The sequence below is a fragment of the Zalophus californianus genome, chromosome 8 (assembly GCF_009762305.2).
Source record: "Zalophus californianus isolate mZalCal1 chromosome 8, mZalCal1.pri.v2, whole genome shotgun sequence".
Lineage (NCBI taxonomy): Eukaryota > Metazoa > Chordata > Mammalia > Carnivora > Otariidae > Zalophus > Zalophus californianus.
The window spans coordinates 126,467,482-126,490,347 of NC_045602.1; the positions used below are offsets into that span (position 1 = coordinate 126,467,482).

The 22,866-nt window shown below is 48.3% G+C and overlaps 1 protein-coding gene across 4 annotated transcripts in view; it reads left to right on the plus strand.

Moving 5' to 3' along the window:
• EYA2 (EYA transcriptional coactivator and phosphatase 2) overlaps nucleotides 1–22,866 on the plus strand; it is a 266,106-nt gene that overhangs the window by 77,646 nt on the left and 165,594 nt on the right. For all 4 annotated transcript variants that reach the window (XM_027622030.2, XM_027622033.2, XM_027622032.2 and 1 more), the window contains exons 2-4: nucleotides 4,132–4,250; nucleotides 18,990–19,035; nucleotides 22,393–22,535. In XM_027622030.2, the coding sequence (XP_027477831.1) occupies nucleotides 4,142–4,250; nucleotides 18,990–19,035; nucleotides 22,393–22,535 (298 nt within the window). In that variant the 5' untranslated portion in view covers nucleotides 4,132–4,141. The remainder of the gene's footprint in view (nucleotides 1–4,131; nucleotides 4,251–18,989; nucleotides 19,036–22,392; nucleotides 22,536–22,866) is intronic.

The following is a 22,866-nucleotide window of genomic DNA, read 5'->3' on the forward strand; positions in this document are numbered from 1 at the left end:
CTTAGTAACCCTGAACTCCAGTTTTTGTCTCCCCAGCCCAATGAGATTGGATAAACCCTAAGCTGTTCTTTTTCCTTCTGTGCTTAAAAATTGGCAGATGTTTTGAGGGGCAAAGTGGCAAAAGTCAGACTTAACTCAGTCCATGTCTCATCTCTCTGGGATCCTGGGCCCTCAAGCCCTCCCTTCGTTGCTGTCTGATACTTTAAAACAATGTTTTATAGCTTTTATTTTATATTGTGATAGTGAGATTAACCAAAATTACAAATTATCCCATCATAGCTGGAAGGTGAACTCATTTGAAGAGTTTACTACATACTAGGAAAAATGACTTATTTTTATTTTCTCCAGTATTGGAGAAAAATGCAACTCTAAACCATATTAAAAGGAAGACTCCAGATGAATTAAAGACTTAAGCATGAAAGTTAAAATTCTAAGTGAATATGGAAATATAAACAAATTAAAATATGGACACATTTTAATATCCTAGGGTTAGGGAAATAATTTTACACCTAGAAAAAAAATACTGGGCAAATATATTAGAAAATTTTTGATCTCCAAGACACCATAAATAAAGAAAATGAATGGAAACTTAAGGAAAGAAATTTACAGCATCTAAAACCAGCAATGAACACTCCAGCAAATCAGCAAGAAAAGACAAAAAGAAAACCCAATAGAAAAAAGGGCAAAGATAAAAGATATAAATAGTTCCCAGAAACTCACATGTTGCACAGTTATGTGACTATGTGCTTAAACTCACTAGTAATCATGGAAATACAAAGTAAAACAAGTATGATATCACTTTCCGCCCATCCCCTGACAAAGATTAGAAAGCTGGAAATGCCAAATGTTAGCAAGAATTTATGAAACTAGAACACTTATGCACTTTTTTTTAAGTAGGCTCCATGCACAGTGTGGAGCCCCATGCAGGGCTTGAGCTCATGACCCTGAGATCAAGACTTGAGCCAAGACCAAGAGTTGGACGTGTAACCAACTGAGCCGCTCAGGTGCCCCTGATTTATATACTCCTGACAGGAATCTAAATTAGCACAGGAATTAGTGAGGAACTGTCTACTAGTACTTGGTCAAGTTCAATTCACATATACCCAATGACAGAAATCATCCTTGTATATATATACATTTAAGAATGTGTGTGTGTGTAAACACACATATATAGATACACATTATATATATATGTGTATATATATATATATTTTTTTTAATGAAGATGTTCGTTGCAGCATTGTTTATAGTAGCTGAGAGATGAAGGCTTCCTGGATGTTTATCACTAGGGCAATACATAAATACAATAGAGCGAATACACAGTATGGAATTCTAACTATAAGCTAGATGCCTATTCAGCAACATGTACACATTATAAAATCATAGTGCGGAGTGGAAAGAAAAAGCCTAAAAACAAGACAAGATCTCATGTACAGCACTATTCATGTAAATTAAAACACAGTCACACATAAAACAATACAGCATCATTTTATAAGGGGATATATTTACATATTTAATACATTAGAGTCATCATCTAAGATGGGGTGGAAAAATGAGAATAAATGGGAACTTTTAAAAATTTTGTTTGACGAAGCTAATCGCTCAATTATAGATTTCCTCCTTCCCTCCCTCCCTTCCATCTTTTTCTCCCTCCCACCCTTCTGCAGATGGTAACAGGATGACAGAATGAACAAGATTCCGTGTCAGGTGTTGTGGGGGAAATAAAGGTGATTTCCATGTTGGCTTGGCCTTCAAGGATGTTAGGCAAAAGTCTACAGTGAACACACCAAAAGCTTTAGTTAGCACTACTCTGTCCCAGAGTTAGAACTCACAAGCCCCTTCCTTCTCTGAGCTCCTGAGGATGACAGCAACTCTTGGTAAAATAAATAAGCAATGCGACCGAGGCCAGAAGTCACAGTGCTTCTTCTTTCCCCGTTGGGTAAATGTTTCCCAGCTAACATAAAGATATAAACACTAGGAGCTTACTTGTGTGGAATTCTCTCATCAGATTAAAAAGTGTATATAAAGTACTTCCTATGTGCAAATCCTAGAATAAGAGATTTCTTTGTTGTTGTTTTTTTTTAATTATTAAGTTTTTCGGGCCCACAAAGATGTGCAGTAGCCACATCACAGTGGTATGCCCACCATCCTGTTTCCAACTAAAACAGGGGTTGGCAAACTTTTTCTGCTAATTACTAAATAGGTTCAGCTTTGCGGGTCTCTGTCACACCTACTGTACTCAGAAGGTGCAGTGTGAACATAGCCCCAGATGATCCAGTCAACCAACGAGCAGGACTGTGTTCAGAGAACACTTTGCTTATGGACACTGCAGTTTTCACATGTCATCAGAAGTTATCCTCCTTTTGGTTTGTTTCCAACCATTTAAAAATGTGAAAGCCAGGGCACCTGGGTGGCTCAGTCAGTGAAGTGTCCGGCTCTTGATTTCAGATCAGGTCACGATCTCAGGGTGGTGGGATTGAGCTTCGTGTTGGGTTCAGCACTGGGTGTGGAGCCTGCCTGAGATTCTCTCTCTTCCTCTCCCTCTACCTCCCTTCTCTAAAATAAAATAATAAACAATAAAAATGTGAAAGCCATTCTTAGCTCACAGGTAACACAAAAAGGTGGGCTGGATTTGGATGGGCCACAGTGGGTGTCAACCCCTGAACCAAACGTTACAAACTCAGTTGAAGCCTCCAGGGTACCGCTTTCCAAAGTGCCTTCCCCCCACCATCCCCAGAGTCAGCCATTCTCTGAAATTTGTTTTTCATCCTATACATACTATCATCTGTGTATTGCATGTGTGTATATCCTTAAACAGTATATAGTATTGATTTGTATGTTTTGCACTTCATAGAAACGGTATCATACTTTGGGTACCCTTCTGCCTCTTTGCTCAGGACTCTGTCCGTTCTGCTGTGTGTGGAGCCCCAGCTTAGTCTTTTTCACTCCTGTATGATATTCCACCATGTGTACACACCACCTGTAATTATTCTTTCTCTGGGAATGCACGGGCATTTAGGTTGCTGCCCCCAAAGACCTTTCCTTATAGCCACCTGTTTTCATCCTCACCATGATCTTTCCAGGGAGGTACTTTGATAACGCCATTGTCCAGATGAGCAAGCTTTTCACTTAGAGCGGTTTGGTAGCTTTCTCAAGGTAGTGAGGAGTGAAACTGAAATTTGAATCCATGACCTTTGCACGATGGAATCTGAGCTTATAACCACTTTGCCTTCGGTCGGTATGTTGTGTTTTATTAAAGTAATGATAACAGATCCTCCCAACGATGACCTTGCAATACTAATGTGCTTAGCCTTTCTCTGAGGACACCTTGAATCAGTGCCAAACGTTATTGGTTGTAGCTTAGCCCTTGGGAAACCACCAGGTACGGTATTATACACATGAACCAGAAACCTCACTTCCTAACCATGGTGGGGAGGAATTTAGGAGGAATAAGTACTGGTGTGGTGCAAGGACTGAACGGGTTTCAATAAAAAATGAGAAAGACCCAGGAGACTTGTCCCACACTTTCCCTGCCCCCATAACATTTTACCAACATCGTAAGTAATTCAGGAGCTAGCGTTTCCTTCCTTGGCGGGGACCAAGGTGATGGGCTGTGGAGTCTGGCCGCCAAGAGGGACTTGTTAAGTATTACAGATGCCTTTCGAGCCTCTGTCTGTCCCTCCACCTAACACCATGTCCATTTTTCCCTCGAAACTGCAGTCAACCGCCTCTGCTCCCTAAGCTTCTGCTTTTGGGGACCCAAACCCAAACTCTCCTTCCCCACCTGTCTCTCCCTTCCTCCGCTGGGAAGGCTCCCTAGCTCCCTCCAGCTCATTCAGATGACATTTAAAAGAGACCAGAATATAATTTTTCTAATGGCAAAATACCGTAAGAAGGAGGGGAAAGTTTTAATCAAGTGGGTATATTCTCCGGAGGGGAGCAAGTACTTCATTTTAATTCCTCATTTCCCTTTGATGAAAAGTTTAGTGAATTTTTATTATGTAGAATTTATAAGACGGCTGGGTTTAGGTAATCAGCTTTAATATTTATACTCTTAGGGAAAGAAATAGGAATCATTAGTAAGCCTGCATAATTAATGAATAAATTATATTTCCCTTTGTTTTCTTTCAGGTACAAGGAAATGCTAGAACTGGTGATCTCACCCAGCCTCACTGGAAACAGAGATTGTCCGGGTAAACCGAAGCTTAACCGTGCCGATGCCGATGTCTGGACTCTGAGTGACATAGAAGGTAGGCCTCCCGGCGTGAGTTTTGGTGGACCTGTGGTGGTCCCGCTTGCCCCGTGGAATTTAGTTAAGGGACTGACAGCCTTCGACACGTGTCCTTTTGCAAGTACCGTCATTATGACAGTTTCTCCTCTCGCCATTGGGATTGTTGCCTCTGGACCAGAACTTTGGCGTGCATTGCTAAGGATTCTGTCTAGTCATTAGAGGGGCAAGTGTGCTCATTCGTGTTCTGAACTTCCTGTGCCGAGAAATGCTGACACCTCCGCAGACGATAGGCAGTGTCGGGTGTGTTCCAGGGCCCAGCCCTGGGTGTGTCCTGCAGGGTCGCGGCTCCAGCTCCGAGTCTGTCCCCCAGCGCTGTCCCGCCATCACGCATCCAGGCAGGCGTCTTGTTTACGAAGGTTTGACGTTGGGACAAGAACTCATCTGCCTTTTGCTTTCAGGTTGGGTTAGAGTCAAGGAAGCAGAGGAGAGTTAAGCTGTTTAAAAAATTATTGGCAAATGATGCCGCTGAACTAGTTTTCACTAGAACAATTCCAGCTATTGTTTGCTCTGTTTGGGATCTGTCAGCCTTCCTGGGAGAGCTGGGAGTTAGCAGAAGGCATTAAGCTATTATGTTTAACCATTGGGCTTAACCCTTTATGTGGCCAGCTTTGGGGATTTGCCGCTGGTGTCCTAGGACCTCGGGCTGTCTTTCCTTCACCGCCTGTGATTGATGCCAGCTCAAGGGACACAAATGCTGCCTAACTGTCGTGGAAAACCAGAGACTTGTGTCTAGTCAAATACAGCATCGCAAGGAATTTGCTTTTCAGCAACTCCAGGCTACTGGGAATAATTCTTGCTGTCACCAGGACAATGACATTTCCCTTGCATGCTGGTAATGAAGCTGGGACAAGCCTACTCAAAGTACCACCAAGAGGGTCTGGGCTCCCCCACCAAACCACATGCTAGAGAACACACCCTCAATCCTGGCATTTTGGAGTGTCCGTGTAAACCACTCTGGGCTCTGTGAGAGTTGGAGACAATTTGTTAAGCCCTGTTCAAAAGCAGTCATTCTCTTATTTCTGAGTAGAGCTACTCTTCAACCTAGGGCTTCATTTCAGAGCCGGGAGAGCTAGGAGGAAGCTGCCAGGTGAGGAAGATCCAAGTCTGAATCCCAGCCCCACTGCTTCCCAGCCAAATGGCCCCCGGCCAATTGTTTCACCTTTCTGAGCCTCCATTTTCTCACCTGTCAAATGGGGGCGTAGTCACGACCCGCTTCAGAGGATGCCTATTGCTGCCTGGCACACCTGAACGTGTGGTACCGTGGTTAAACATAGTATTGCACGGTCATTCTCCAATGAATCAAATCACCACGGGGAGGGTAGAACCAGGGTTGCCAACTGGCAGCTCACAGCCAAGTCTGGGCCTCATGAATGCCTTTGTTTGCTTTACACTGTAATAAAATAAAAATAAAAGTAAACTTGTAAAAATCAGGAGTGCTCACATAAAAATCTGGATTTCTAGTTGCTCTTAAAATGCTGACCGCTTTGTAGACGCGGGGCCCACATTCCCACCTGGCTGCCACTAGTGGGAGCTGAGGAGCAGCTGTCCCTGAGATGAGTCCTGGACACTTCCTTTGTCCTTAATTTTTGTGAGCACATACTTTGCGCCAGGCACCATGGAAAGCTGTGTGACTGCAGATTAACCCTCCTACTGTCTGTCACAACAGAGCAGACACGCAGCACTGGCTGTGTGCCAGGCATGGTTGTACAAACTCACTGAATCCCCACAACCCCTGGGAGTGGGGACTGTTGTTAACCTTTGTGTTACCAGTGAGGGAACTGAGGCACAGAGAGGTCAAGAGATCATGAGGTCACCTGATTGAGATAACACAGTTCAGTGACAGCCAGAATTTGAACCTAGGTAGTCTAACTCTGAAATCTCTTCTCCTAATCAGTACACTATAATGTTTCTCATTGAGTTATTACACCCTTATTAGGCTATGAGCCCATCTTACAGATGTGTAAGTTGAGGCACAGGGGGATTAAATATTAAGTAAGCAGCCTAAAGACACAACTAGTGGCAGGGCCAGGAGTCAAACCCAGGTGCTCAGGCTCGAGTCCCCACTTCTAAATTTTAGACTCATTTTCTGCCAAGCCCTTAAGAGTCCTCAGACCCCAGATATTTGTCCCCACAGTGGTGGACATCTCTCTCCTGTCCACATCCTTTCCGCTGCCCTGGCAGGCAGAGCCAATAGGGTCAGGTTACACACACGTACACACACACACACACGTACACACACACACACACACACACACACACACACACACACACACACACACACTTCTTTCTCTTGAGATGGGTGGTGAGTTCCTGGGCTCTGCAGGGAACATTCCACCCTAGCTGCAGTCTCTAGTGCTGGATTCGTCAGCTGCCCTTCCAGCCTGGGCCCTTCTGTGACCCTTCTGTGACAGAGTCATTATTGACTGACTGCAGGGATCCAGATCCAGGGAGGACCCCAGGGGGGCAGGAGCAAGGGGGCCTCCATTCAGGGGCTTCTGGAGGGAATGTGAAATCCGGAAATACCACGGTGGTTCCCGCTGCATTCGTGCAGTCTCTTACCACCTCGGGGCCCCTGGTCTGGTCACCCAGACTCTTTGAAGTTTATTTGCCTCATCTGTTAAAGGGGAGTATTCTTCCACTGAGCTCCCTGAGTTGATTATAAGGATAAAATAGTTAAAACATGAAGAGGACTTAGCGTTTCTTAAAAAGTATAGAATAAGATCTAATTTCCTTACCCTTGGCCACCAGGCTCACCTGTCTACCCCCACCAGCCTCTCAAACGCAGCTCGTCCCCATCCCTTTGCTCAGTAGACCTAGCTTCAGCCTTGTTTCTTTCGTTGTAACTCAGGAACTTGATGCTGCCCTTGGGGCCTTGGCCCATGCTGTTCCCTGGGCCTGGACCAGTCTCCCCCGTCTGTGGGACCATCCCTCAGCCTTCAGTGCTCATCAGAAAGGTCTTTTCCTATCAGAAGTAACGGTTCATTCACTCATGTGACAGGTGTTTTTTCAGCCGCGTGCCCAGCATTGTTTTAAAAGGGCATACTAAAGCCCCTGCCTTCCTGGAGCCTATTCTAGGGGGCCGGCCGGCCAGAGGCTGATGATAACAGTAAATAAGCAAAACACAGAGCATGTCAGGCGGTGATACATGCTATGGGGAGGGGGCAGGGGAGAAAGCAGGGAAGGAGGATAGGGAATGCAGGGGTGTGGGGATGTCCCTGGGAACGTAACACTTGAGTAAAGACCTTAAGGAGATGAGGGAGGGCGTTCGTGTCGATGTGGAAGAAGAGCCTCATACACTTAGGAAACAAGTGTAAACGCTCTGGGACAGCAGCGGCGTCCCCAGAGCACCTGAGGAGCAATAAGGAGGCTAGTGTGGCTGGAGCCCAGGGAGCCAGGGGCCGTGGGGGGAGGAGGTCAGAACAGTGGCCAAGCTCAGACCTCGCCAGACCTTGAGAGCCACGGGAAGAACATTGGATCCTACCCTGAGTGAGATGGGAGGTATGGGAGGGTTTGGAGCAGAGGAGGAGACCTCTGATCTGTGTATTAACAGGACCCCTTGGGCCATTTGTGAGAAAGACGGGGGGGTGGGGACTGAATGGGGGCCCACGGACAAGCGAGGGAGGCATTACAGTAACCCAGGAGAGAGGTGCTGGTGCCTTGGACTGGGGCAGGAAGAAGGGGCAGATTCTGGACCAGATTTGAGGGTGGAGCCGACAGACACCCACCCACACCGTTCTCTGTCCTGTTTTCTTTTCATCACCCTAGTCTCTGTCAGAAGGCACATGTTTGTTCACCTGTTGCTTATTGGGCTCCCGGCCTGAATGTCAGTTCTCAGGAGGCAGACTTTGTCTCAGTCACCTGTGTATCCGCTCTGCTGAGAGCAGGGTGTGACACCTCGCAGGTGCTTCCGAAGTCCTCCGAATGAGTGAGGACAGAAGATGGAGCCCTCCCTGTGACTGTGAGCGCTCCCCTCTGTTGGCCTCCCATGCTTTCACACCTCACAGCCCTTGCCACCCTGCACCCCTGCCCGAGCGCCCTTCCTTTTCCTCTGTTTCTCCCTGACACATCGGTTTCTGCTCACCGGCTAACACATAAACACACAGTCCTTACAAAGACTGGAAACTCTGGGCCACATCTATCCAAGCTCAGTCTCTCTTCCCTTCCCCGGAAGTAACCACCGTATCCTGTTTTGTGTGCATCTTAAGACCTTTTTGTAAGAATCACATTTGTGTCAACATTTACTTATGTGACTTACGGGTGTGTATTTTTATATATTTAAACATGTATGCTTACTATAAAAATTATAGTATCGCTGGAAAAAAATCTGAAACACAAAACAGTCGCATACTGTGTATTTGCTCTAACTTGTTCTGCTCACTCAGGACACACTGAGTAACGATATAATAATATACCAAAGAATGACGGTGCCCCAGTTCATGAAGCCATACCCCTGTGGAGGAACATGAGGTTGTCTGTACAGACAGTGCTACCAGGGGTGCGGTCATGCAAGCTACTGTTTGAACACGTGCCCTGTTTCTCTAGGGAAGATGCTGAGAGGTGAAGGGCAGCGTCCCGGGGCTCCCTTCCCTGTCCTTGTTGCCTTACAAACTCCCCCTCATCAGTGCTGCCTCTGCCTCATCGCAGAACCTCCCGAGCCCCTCCAGAGGGTTGGTAGTTTCTCGTGTATTCCTTCATTTCTGCAGCCATGAGGTCAGCAGGTTGTTTGATGAGCCTACTGTGCACAAGGTGCTGGGGACCCCCCTGCTGCCTGCCTTCAGGGCCTCTGCAGGTCACTCTGCTCCCAGAGGCACTTTTTGCATCATCCCATGGTCGCCGCACCCTACATCCTACAGGGTTTGGGCTCAGCCAGGCTGCGTGTGTATCCCAGCTCTGCCATTTGCTCCCTGGGTGAACTTGGCCAAATTCCTATTTTCTGCGAGCCTGTGTCCTCATCTGGATAATGAAGATATGTTTGCTGCATGTGTGTTCAGTAAATTGTTCCAGAATGCCTGCTGTGAGCCAGTGCCTCGTGTGGATAGTGGGGCTATAATGGTGAATGAGACAGACGAGTCCCCCTCCCAGAACTTCTGTTCTAGGCGAAGAGACGGGTACTGAATTTTTAAACAAATATGGGATTTCAGGTGGTGGTGATTTTTATGAGGAAGTAAAGCAGGGATGAAATAGAGTGACCTGCAGGCGGGCCAGTGGTTAGAAGGGCTTTAGCGCGATTATGCTAAAGCCTGGCGGGGTGCTTAGAAAACACTCAGTAGAGGTTAGCTCTGTGTCTCTCCCTCTTTAATGTGCATAATAGACTCAGCCGGGGACTTTGTTAAATTTCAGATTCTGATCCAGCCTAAGAGTCTGCGTTTCTAACAAGCTCCCAGGAGATGCTGATACTCTGGTTCACCAGCCCCTCTGAGGAGCAAGGGGCTAGCTTGGTGTTTCTCAGATTCTCTTGTGCATCAAAATCACTTTGCAAGTTTTATTAGCATGCAGATGGCAGGGCCCCACTCCTAGATTGCTGATTCAGTAAAGGTTTGGTCTGGGGCCCAAGAATTTGCATTTCTAACAAGTTCCAGCTAATACTGATGCTGTTGGCCCAGGGACCACACTTTGAGAACAAGGCTTCTGCACTGGTTTTAAACCTGGCTGCACACCGGATTCTTCTGGGAAGTTTAAAAAAAAAGTTTAAGGCTCATGTCCAGATCCTACCCCCAGAGAATCTGATTTAATTGGTCAGAAGTATGACCCAAGCAATGGGATTTTTCTAAAGCTCTCGAGATGAATTTATTGTGTACCCAGGATTGAAAACAGTTGTTCTAGGTGGTGAATTCCTCCAGGACAAGGACAGTTTTTTATTCCTATATATGTATTCAAATTATTGTTCCTGATTAGCACACAACTCAGTCTGTGACTCTTGGTAGATCCTTAAAAATTATTTATGGGTGGGTAGGTAGATAAATGGATGGAAGGGTAGAGGATGGATGGATGGAGGATGGATAGGTGGATGGAGGATGGATGGGTGGAGGATGGATGGATAGATGGATAGATGGATGGATGGAGGATGGATGGATGGAGGATGGATAGGTGGATGGAGGATGGATGGGTGGAGGATGGATGGAGGATGGATGGGTGGATGGAGGATGGATGGGTGGAGGATGGATGGATGGGTGGAGGATGGATGGGTGGAGGATGGATGGAGGATGGATAGGTGGATGGAGGATGGATGGATGGAGGATGGATGGAGGATGGATGGATGGAGGATGGATGGAGGATGGATAGGTGGATGGAGGATGGATGGAGGATGGATGGGTGGATGGAGGATGGATGGGTGGAGGATGGATGGATGGGTGGAGGATGGATGGGTGGAGGATGGATGGAGGATGGATAGGTGGATGGAGGATGGATGGATGGAGGATGGATGGAGGATGGATGGATGGAGGATGGATGGAGGATGGGTGGGTGGAGGATGGATGGAGGATGGATAGGTGGATGGAGGATGGATGGATGGAGGATGGATGGAGGATGGGTGGGTGGAGGATGGATGGAGGATGGATAGGTGGATGGAGGATGGATGGATGGAGGATGGATGGAGGATGGATGGAGGATGGATAGGTGGATGGAGGATGGATGGATGGAGGATGGATGGAGGATGGATGGATGGGTGGAGGATGGATGGATGGAGGATGGATGGAGGATGGATGGGTGGAGGATGGATGGATGGGTGGAGGATGGATGGATGGAGGATGGATGGAGGATGGATGGGTGGAGGATGGGTGGGTGGAGGATGGATGGAGGATGGATAGATGGATGGATAGAGGATGGATGGATGGAGGATGGACATGAATCAGTGGAGGATGTGTGGGTGGATGGGTGGGTGGATGAATACAGAGTGGTCTTGAGGAATCACAGATAACTTTAGGCTGGTATTAGTTTTGAATCCTTAGTAAAGTTTCCTTAATTTCCCCCTGCCTTATTTCCATATCTGTAAAATACAGATAATAACTTCCTCCTTGGGTTGTTATGGACAGTGATAGAGATAAGTCTCACGCAGTCCTTAGCACAGTGCCTGACTTATGGAAACCACTTGTGAAATAGGAGCTATCATTCGTTACTATTCAAGGGAAAATTGGATTTGAATTGTATCCTGTCTTCTGGAAGGAAAGGAAAAAATGTTACAGAACTAAGAAAAAAAACCTATTCAAAATACAAAAAAAAAAAAAAAATGCGGATACATTTTGCAGAAGCCAAAGCTATCATCTCATTAAGGGTTTCCTCTGAGAGGCGAGGCCATGCCCACGGGGCAAGTTGGGCTGTCTTCTCTTGGACCTCCCGCACCTCCTCTGCCCTGGGCACGATAGGGTCTGATTTCCCGTTCCCGTCTCATGGGTTCTAGCCTGGAGCTGGCACGTTTTGATTCATCTCATCCAAGCCAGGTGGAGCTGCCCAGACCTCTGCCAGAGTCCTCACCTGCGGAGATGCAGATCAGCTTCACCTCTCCCACACTTCAGCCTTTCCCGGCTGGCTTCCTGGGGGCCCTAGCACCCAGAACAGCCTCTACCTGAATAGAACAGAAATCCCCCTCGGGGGGTATTGGTGTAGTGTGAAGGAAATTGCCAATCCCCTCTTTATGAGAAAGGGCACTGATGATTATTCATTATTGAACACCTTCCCTGCGTGAAGAGCTCTCGCCCCGGAGGTGTCTCCGGGACTCCCCACCTTCTCCAGCCACTCTCTGCAGTATGTGGGTCCCACCTCTCCTGTTGCTTACCGATTTTTCTTTAAAACAGTTCCCTTTCGTATGGAGGTTCCTCAAACAGTTGAAAATAGAGCTACCATATGATCCAGCAATTGCACTACTGGGTATTTACCACAAAGATGCAAATGTAGGGATCCGAAGGGGTACGTGCACCCCAATGTTTATAGCAGCAATGTCCACAATAGCCAAACTGTGGAAAGAGCCAAGATGCCCATCGACAGATGAATGGATAAAGAAGAGGTGGTATATATACACAATGGAATATTATGCAGCCATCAGAAGGAATGAGATCTTGCCATTTGCAACGACGTGGATGGAACTGGAGGGTGTTATGCTGAGTGAAATAAGTCAATCAGAGAAAGACATGTATCACATGACCTCACTGATATGAGGAATTCTTAATCTCAGGAAACAAACTGAGGGTTGCTGGAGTGGTGGGGGGTGGGAGGGATGGGGTGGCTGGGTGATAGACATTGGGGAGGGTATGTGCTATGGTGAGCGCTGTGAATTGTGCAAGACTGTTGAATCACAGATCTGTACCTCTGAAAAAAATAATGCAACATATGTTTAAAAAAAAAAGAAAAAAGAAGAAGATAGCAGGAGGGGAAGAATGAAGGGGAGTAAGTCGGAGGGGGAGACATACCATGAGAGACGATGGACTCTGAAAAATAAACTGAGGGTTCTAGAGGGGAGGCGGGTGGGGGGATGGGTTAGCCTGGTGATGGGTATTAAAGAGGGCACGTTCTGTGTGGAGCACTGGGTGTTATACACAAACAATGAATCATGGAACACTACATCAAAAACTAATGATGTAATGTATGGTGATTAACATAACAATAAAAAATTTAAAAAAACAGTTCCCTTTCATTACATTCATTTTAAAAGGATGACTTAACACCAGTTCCAGAAATGAAAAGTTATGCCTTTGATAGTCTTGCTGTGGTTCTAATACACATTCAGATAAATCGGTGATGATTTAAGTAGAAGAGTGTGTATTTAGGTGTCTTCTCAAATCTTCATACTCTGGGATATGCTGGCCTTGTTCCTTTCAGTCCTCAGGAACACCCCTACAAGGGACAGATGCCTTGTTCACTGTCACATAGCCACTCAACGAGGGTCAAAACTGGGGTTAGCACATCTGGACTCCTAATACAGTGCTCTCTCCTGCTGTCATTGTCTCCGGCCTGGGAGCACTTTAAACCACCCATACAGAGGGGATGAGCTGATTAGGTTAATAGCCTTGCACCTTTCGTAGCAAAGACCTGCCTCAAGACATCTTGCACTAGAAACGGTCTCGTCTCATGGGGATCACTTAGAAGTGGGCCTCTGGGGTCCAATTAGGCAACATAATAGTGGTTGCTGCTTTCAGAATCATTAGCTTCTTAATCCTCCCAGGGAGAGGTAAAAAAGTGTGAACATTCAAATTGGGCTCCTGGATTTAAGTGGCTTAAGCAAGGGCCCCAGGAGGATGGAAAGCTAATAAGCGCTCCCATGTGTGGGGCCCTTAACGCTTGGCGGCTACCTGCCTTTTGCAATGCTAGAAGCAGCCCTGTGGGTATGAGCTATTGCTCCATCTTGTGGGTGTGGAAACCAAGGCTTAGAGAGAAGAAGTGACAGGCACAAGGTCATACGGTTATCTTGCAACAGCAGCAGGATTTGAATTTGGGTCTGACCCCTTAAGCCCATGTGCTTTTGGAGGGAAGAACGTTAAACTGACCAATTAGATTTGCGTTGTAGATCTGGCCCACAGCAGGTGCATGAATGCACAAATGAAGGAACAGCGTATGAAGGCCCTTGCACGAGTTTCTTCACACAGTCACGTGTATACACAGTCACCCTCAAGTGTGCATTCACACATATAGACCTAGCTTTAGTTGCCTTATTTTAAAATTTGGATCTTAGGCCTTGCTTGTGTATATTGTCTTCTGGGCCCCATGTGCCTTTGAGTTTGTGACTTCTAGATTGGGGATTTATTTTTATGAACCTGGAGTTGTGATACTTATTAATGATTTGCAGTTTTTCAGTAGCCCGTAGTCCAAACTCCCACCACTCAGAAGTGTGGTTTCCTGGCCTGCTGTGTCAACCTCACCTGGGAGCATTCTTTTTTTCCTTTTAGGATTTTATTTAAATTCAAGCTAGTTAACATATACTACACTATTGTATTAGTTTCAGGGATAGAATTTAGTGATTCATCCGTTGCATATAACACCCAGTGCTCATTACATCACATGCCCTCCTTAATGCCCAACATCCAGTTACCCCATCCCCCCACCCACCTCCCTCCTGCAACCCTCAGTTTGTTTCCTATAGTTAAGAGTCTCTTACGGTTTGTCTCCCTCTCTGTTTTCATCTTATTTTTCCTTCCCTTCCTTTATGTTCATCTGTTTTGTTTCTTAAATTGCACATAGGAGTGAAATCATATGGCATTTTCTTTCTCTGATTGACTTATTTCGCTTAGCATAATACCTTCTGGTTCCATCCATGTCATTGCAAATGGCAAGACTTCACTCTCTTTGATGGCTGCGTAATATTCCAATGTGTGTGTGTGTGTGTGTGTGTGTGTGTGTGTGTGTGTATACCGCATCTTCTTTACCCGTTCATCTGTCGATGGACATCTGGGCTCTTTCCACACTTTGGCTCTTGTGGACATTGCTGCTCTAAACATCGGGGTGCACGTGCCCCTCCGAATCGCTATGTTTGTATCTTTTGGGTAAATGCCTAGTAGTGCAATTGCTGGGTCGTAGGGTAGCTCTATTTTTCACTTTTTGAGGCGCCTCCGTACTGTTTTCACCTGGGATCTTTCTTGGCCTACAGGCTGGGAGTCTGCATTTTCACAAGATCCCAGGGAGTCCTGCTCCTTATCATCTACTTGCTTCCTTTGCAGCTTGTTCTAACTGTAGTTAAGACTTATTTGCATAATCCTTTGTTTGCCATCCACCTTCCTCACTGAACAGGAAGTTCCTGACTGCTTCAGCTCATTGTTATAAACCACTTCCTATCACATGCCTGGTGCAAGTAGGCAATGAATAAGCGAATGAGTGAGTGAATGAATGAATGAGCTCATTCCAGAGGCTTTGGCCATCGGTTTAGCTAATCCTCCCTCTATCCATGGGAAGCTGGGGAGGAAAAGGAGACTGAGAGTTTTAAATTCAGAAGTAAATGGAGGAGGCTGTCTGTCCCTCCCACCTTGAGAGCTAGCTGTCCCATTTTATGTGTCAGCCACATCCCCCAAAACACATGGTGAGGCTTGGAGATTGGCTACCTTGGGTCAGGTCCCTAGGGCTTGGCCTCTGGCAACGTGGTTATAAGTGATGCCTCCATTGACCTCAGCCTCATCTGTCATGGCAAGTTCAGTGGCACTAACAAGATTGAGAACAAGAAGCTGTGGTCCACGCTAGTCTATCAGGCTCCAGAGCCCACCAATAGGAGTGTGGGCTGCTGCAGCTTCTGAATGTAGTGTTTCCAGCACCCTGAAGATGCTGGGGGCTCACTTTGACGAGTGGAGTGCAAGGGTCACCTGCCCCTTGTGCCAATGGCCCCGTGTTGGTGTTGGGGTGACCCTGAGAAGTATGACCTCCTCTAGATGGCCAGCATGCCTGCACTCCCGCTAACTCCCACTGCTGGACTCTGTAACGCTTTGGCATCGTGCAGGGACTCATGACCACGGTCCCCCCACCATCTGCCCCCCTGGCAAACCGTGGTACCGTGGTCATGCTGCTGGCCAGGGCTGTGGGCAGGATTGTTCCTCAGCTGCATGGAGAGCTTGGTGGCCTGGCCTCCCGTGTCTCCAGCCTCAGTGGGTCTGTCTGGCTCTGACCGCCATCTAGAGAAAGCTGTCAAATACAGTGGCATTCAGAAAGTGGCGAAGCGGGGCCTCTGGGGGATCACCAAAAGACATCCTGGGCTACACTGAGGACCAGGATGTCACCTATTACTTGAACAGCGATGTCACACTGGGGCTGGCATTGCCCACAGGACCGCCATGTCGGGCCCACTTCCTAGTATGCAGATGGTGACAACGTCAGGCAGGCCTCCTGGTCTTCATGATCACAGCCTTGGACCACAGCAGGAGCACCAGATGGAGAGAGAAGCTCTCTGCTCCTGGCAAGGCCCTGCCCTACCTCTGCGCCCAAAGCACTGAGCATCACCGTCCTTGACACAGTCCCACCCAGGCCCTCTGAAGAAGGGAAGGAGCTTGAAAGCCCCACCTTGTCACATGCCATCAGGATTCCCAGTGAGGTGTACGCCATCCCCACCTGGAATAAAAGGCAGAAGGGAGGGCGACAGGTAGGGAGGAAGGAAGGGGAATCGTTGCATATGTAATGTACTCATTTTCCAGGCTTCCCTGCCCCCAGGTCTCCTGGGATGAAAAGTTCAATACCCTACCAGTCCGAAAAGATAAAAGCCTGTGTTTTTCAGAAGTCCCACAGTCTGCAGAAGGCAAATCTTTTACTGAATACCCGTCTCTCACTTGCACAGTCGTCTTGGAGGTTGCTGGGGCGGGAAGGGGAGAGGATTGTAGGCTCGCAAGCAGGAGAGGGAAACCTACCCACGTGGGGAAGGCAGGTTGCTCAGCAATTCAGAGCAGAGGAAGCAGAAGTGAGGCAAACATGCAAATCACAGCGCGGAGATTGGGGCAGAAAGACGCTTCAAATTTACAGAATGCCAAGTTCATCTGAGCCCATAGGAATGTTTCCATAAGATGTGATTTTTATGAATATTTACATATTTATTTAAGAAAACATATTCAAAATGTTTAATTCAGTAACTTATGTATTACTAAATGTACTGAGATCATGGGCTTTTACCCATAATGACATTGTGGCTGCTTCCGAAGGAGGCCGTTCATTTTCTAGCCCTGGGGGAGGCTGAGGCTGGGGTGCTGGAGGTTCTGCCTGGGGCAGCGAGCCCCAGCTAGGGAAACTAGCATTGAGTGAGCACCTACTGTGTGCCAGGGGCTATCCCTGGCATTAGAGCACGACTGTTCTTGACATATAGTTAGAAATGTATTTTTACACTGCTATTCAGCTCACACACGCACACACACATGCCCGTGCACACCCCCCCCACAGCACATTCTCACGTCTGTAACTGGAACAAAAGTCTCACCCAAACCCTTTTTACTCTGGGCAATACATGCTGCTATTGTCTATTCTATTTTATTGTCTAGCTCTAGCTGTTGCTCCCTGAATGGGCTTCAGGCCTCCCACCCTCGACCCAAGGGTTTGGGACCCCAACAGAATTTGACTCAGCCAGGGTGGCGGTTCGGGGAACGGACTTGGGACTCACATGGCCCTGGGATTCACGTCCCAGTTCCAGTGCCCACAGGCTGTGTGACTTGAGCAGCGTCCTTAGCCTTGCCCAGTTTCTTCCTCGGTACCGTGGGGACAGTGACATTGCCTGCCTTGTAGCACTGTTGAGGGGACTGAGTGAGGTCATGCCTATGAGCGGTTAGCGCAGGGCCTGGCACGAAGTGAGCTCCTACGTGGACGCTAGTTGCTCTTTGTTACAGTGAGGGTCAGCATGGGCTGCAGCGCCCTGGATCCAGGCCACCTGAGTTCAGATCACGGATCCGCCCCTCCTGACCCATGGCCTTGGGTGAGTTAAAGTCTCTGTGCCTCCAGCTCTTCACCTGTAAGGTATGAATAGAACCCCCCTCATGGGGTGATTATGAGGATTAACAATTACTGATCAAGGTAACAGACTTAGAAGAGAGCGTGGCACATAACAGGCACTGGATAAATGATGGACGTTATCATCATCTCATTTAATCCACACGCATCCTAGTGGGATCAATTTTTCCCCATTTCACAGGAGGGAACTCTGAGGTCTAGAGACTCTAGGCAAGCTGCCCAAACTCTCACTGCTACTGAGTGACAGAGCTGGAATTGCAGGTTGCTGTTCTGAGCCTCCAACTTCAGGGGTGAGAGAGGCTTGGAGCTCCGGAGACCTTGGAGCATTTCTCAGGAGGCAGACGTGCCCCCAGCCACGTACCCCAGGACATAGGCACTGCCCTGCACACGAGGGAGTGTGAATTGGCAGGTTGGTACAATCAGAAAACATGTTATCTAGTATTTTCCAGGCCTTCCCCGTGAGGAATTGAGTTGCAGTGTTCAAGATGACAGAGCACAGTCCCCAGTGGACTGTCCATTTGTAAAATTAGCCTCTTGAAAATCTCCCTCCCAGCTTAATTCCATCACCTGTTCGTCACCTCTTGCATTATTATCTCCCAGTGACAGTCACATGCTGTGGGCCCAGGGATACACTTGAATCAGCTCAGGCCTCTTCTGTCTTCCTGCTTCACACCCGAGCTGGAGCCTAGGAGATGAGCCAAGAGGTGCCTTCCCCTGAGTACTGGGGCCAGCCCCACCTGAACGCCCTGGACCGAAACTAGGGTGGGAGAGGAAGAACATCAAGATGTCATCAGAAGAAGGGAAATGAATGTCGGATAATCAAAATCAGCTGGTGTCTGCCATTCTTGGGTTCTTGGGGTTGCCTTTGAGGCAGGGAAGGGAGCAGTTCTCCATCCAGGAGTGGAAATGGCACCAGCCTGGGAGTCAGGAAACCTGGTTCAGGTCCCAGCTGTGCTGCTCTCTAATTATGTGACTTCACCTGAGCATGTTCTTTCTGTCCCTTTGGCCTCAGTGTCCCCATCCATGCAAGGGGTAAGGGGGAGTGTTCTACTCTGATGTTTCAAGATGCTATAGGCTCTTTATGTGTAGTCCTTCAATTAGTACCTGGAGACAGAAGTCACCCAGAAAGGGTTTTCAAGAAGGAAAGTGCTCAAATGTTGTGCCTCGGATGAGCTTTTGTGGTTGAGAAAGTCCCTGGCAGCAGTTCTCTGAGTTTCTTCCCACTCAGGTCAGCCTCTAAAGTCACAGCTTCTGTGGGTCAGCACTCTGACAGCTAAAGCCCTTCCAATTTTTCTTTTCCCTCCAGGCATCACCACATCGGCCTCTCCGAGTGTGTCTCAGCTCTTCGCAAGGTGAGCACCCCGGCCCGGCTCCTTCTGCCTGGGTGTCCCTTTCTCCCCCTTGCCGGGCAGAGGCTCTGGGGTCAGAGTCCCAGAGGGGAGTCCCAGCACCAGCACTTCCCCACTAAGCCACCTGGAGCGCGCAACTCCACCTCACGGGCCTCAGTCTCCCCATCTGGAAGAGGGGGACCATCACGATGCCTGCCCCATGAAATGAGCTAGAACATGTCAAAAGGGCTTTAGGATGGAGCCTGGAGCAGAGCGTTGCGTGTTGGCTGTTTTCTCCCTTCTTCTCTTTGTTCTCTTTGTTAGTCTTTCTTTCTCTTTCCCTCCCCTTCCTCTCCTTTCCTGGGCAGACCCTTTCTCAGTTCTTCCCGTCCTCCCTTCATCCCTGCCTCCCTCCTTCTGCCCCTTCCTCCTTCCTTTCTCCTCCCTTCTTCACTCTGTCTCCCCCTTCCCTCCCTGTCCTGCTCTCTCTGCCTCCCTGTCGCCTTCATCCCTCTCCTTCCTCTTTCATCCTCTCTTCTGGTACCAACACCCACCCAGCACTCCTTCAGGCCACATTCCACATGGGACCGCGAGTCCCGGAGATGGGTGAGGCGGGGCCCCTGCCCTCGGGGAGCTGCCCATTGAGGGGAGGAGACAGGCCAGTAAAGCAGAGACCCCCTCACATGGGTGGGCAACATCAGTGTGCCACCAGCGGTGTGCAAGGGGCAGAGGGAGCTCCCTGGTGGCCACGGCTCACTGAGAGCTGTCGGGGAGCTGCCAGCCTGCAGCCCGCAGCGTGGGAGGCCCGGTGGTGGGCCCAGCCTGGTGGCCAAGGTGCCCTCGGTCTGGAGGGTCCGCTCCTCCAGATGTGGATGTGCACTTCCCTTGACAACACCGGAGAAGCTGCTTAGAAGGAGCACACTTTCTCGGCCTTCCTTTCCCTGCAGATGTTTTGGGGGTCGTTAGTAGCAACAGAGGTCTGTCAAATGTATCTCAACTTTTCTTCAAGGCCTTCGGGTTCTGCTCCTCTTTCTCGAGGGGGAAAGGGCTTCTGATGGGAAACCGGAGTTGAGTGCCTTCTAGTTCCAAGGACAGGTGTAAATTGGGAGCAGGGTCAGATAGGGTTCTGTGCTCAGCACTAAGTGCCGACCCTCGGCATTCACCCTCGGGCACTGCACCGAGCAGGACACTGGTGGATGAAACCGTCCAGGACTGGGTCGGGCGTCTCCAAGTCAAATGAGTTTGTTACACGCTTTGGAACAAGTTCCCCAACCCTCTATCACAGTAGTAGTTGAAAGGAAAGAGGGACAGGAGAACATCTTTTTGTAAATTCTGTAAAGTTTTGTACCTACCTCACACCTGCCATGAGGCTTCTTATGGAGGAGGAGTTCCGGTAACGAACAGGTTTTAACTAAGGAGATGTAACCAGAATGGAACCCGACCTGGAGTTGGGGATCTCATTACCATCTACTGGCAGGCTCTCTGGTTAGAGCAGCTAGATACGGGATGTTGGGTGCAGATGGCCCTAATGTCCAGGTGTGGGAGCTCACAGGAGAGACTGGCACCAGGGAGTGGTGAAGGGCACGGCCTCTGCATCAGCTGTGCGCGATTAGTAGGTTCCTTAGTCTCTCTCGGCCTCCGTTTTCTTATCTGTAAAATGGGAGTAGGAGTAGTAACTGCCTCCAGGGATTGTCATAATTGTTATGAGGTTTAAATGAGCCAATACGCTGAAAGGAATTAGGACAGTGCCTGGTACATAATAGGCACAAAAATTTTTGGCTGTTTTTATTACTAAAGGAGGTGGACCCTGTAGGGGCTCTTGCAGACGGAGTGCGATAGAGAAGTGGCCGCTGCTCAGATGGGTTGATAAAGTCATACAGGGGTACAGACCTAGGCTTGCTAAAGCTTCTGCTTTGTAGGGGTGTGTGTGAGAGAGAGAGAGAGAGGGAGGAAGAGAGAAGCCTCATGGTTTGAAAATAATAGTGATGAATCCAAATTTTAAAAAATCAATAACTGCACTAGCCAAAGAAATTATATCCGTGGATCCATGGACCACGTATGGCTCCTGGGCCACCATCTTGTCCCCTTCCTGCTAGAATAACCCACCTTGACTTGACTTATTGCTGCCTGTAGGGCTGAGTCAAGCTCAGTCCTCTAAGTGAGAAGCAGCACAGTTGCAAATGTGGACTCTGTAGTCAGAGTCCCGAGTTTAAATTCTAAATTCCCCCACTTTCTAGCTGTGACTCCAGGTCTCTGAGCTGTGGTTTCCTCTTCTCAAAAATGGGAGTTACAAGAACCCCTACCCCAGAGAGCTGATGTGAGCATCCAGTGAGATACACTGCATGCATCAGGTCTATGGGACAAAATCCGAGCCTGTGGTAAGAACGCAGTGATTGGAAGCACTCGTTACAGATGTCTTAGGAGGTGGACCTTTAAATCCTAGGCCTTTATGGAACCTGTCATTCACCATGGAGAGCAGAATCCATTTGTGTCCCTGCGTTGCATGTAACAGAATATAGGCTCCAGCTGATGTCAACCCAAAAGGACTTTTCCTGGAAAATCGGGAGTAGCTTCCAGTGTAAGTGAAAGCAGAATAATCAGACCTTGAGAAAGACCAAGAAAAGGACAGCTTCTGGGATCCAAGCAATAGGAAGGAATGAAAAGACAGGGTCTTTGGAGTGTAGCTGCTGGAGGGAACTCTTCAGCCCAAGATTTAAATTCCCAAGACAGAATCTGATTGGATGCTCTTCCCTCACAAGTCCCCCCCTTGGCTAAGAGCAGGACATGCTCTTCCCTCACAAGTCCCCCCCCTTGGCTAAGAGCAGGACATGCTCTTCCCTCACAAGTCCCCCCCCTTGGCTAAGAGCAGGACATCAATTGGGAAGATGTCTAAGGGTAGATGAGATAGGACGGATAGGCTGCAGTCATCAGTGGCGTGGACCCAGTGACGTCACACGACAAAGGCTTATTTCTTACTCACTGGAAGTTCAGTGTGGATTAAATGAAGCTCCCCAGGGCAGGTGTCCTCTACATGCTGACGCGGGATCCAGGAGATAATCCACACTATAGGTCTGCTACCTCAATCTTGACAGTTGCCACCCAAAGAGGAGAGAGGACAGGAGGGTCGCAGGGGATGGTTTTATTAGCCAGAACTGGGAGAGGCTTATACATTCTGTGGGGCAGAATCTGGTCCCATGGTGGAATCTGACTGCAAGGCAGACAAGAAATAAAATCTTCCTGGTGCCCAGGAAGAGGAAAATGAAATGGGATTTGATGAACACGTAAGTTGCCTCTGCCCTGGAAAGAGCAGGTACCCAAAGGAAAACAAGGAGGAAGGGATGCTGCGCTGGGTTTGGATTAATCTTCTCTCTTTCCATGCAGACCTTGCCCACACGTCCTGCCCAGCCAGCCTGCCACGGCCATGGCAGCCTACGGCCAGACACAGTACAGTGCGGGGATCCAGCAAGCTGCCCCCTACACCACCTACCCACCTCCAGCGCAAGCCTATGGAATCCCTTCTTACAGTGAGTACCAGACCAAGCCCTGGCTTTTCCGCTGGGGTCCCCAACGTCATGGTCTTTCTTCTGTCCGGTTGCCTCAGTTAAATGCAAAATGGCAAATGCAGCCAGCCTAATTTGGGGTTGGAAATAGAGGGAAAAGACAGACATATTTAAATATGGTTCTAGTTCAACGAACTATATCAAGACCTCTTTTGATTGCAAGACTAAGAAACTTAACCCAAGCTGGCTTAGGAAAAATGGAAATTTAATGATTCACATACTGAGAAATCTAGAGGTACAGTCAACATCAAGTATGGCTGGATCCAGGTGCTCGGGGGCTGTCGGGAGTACCACA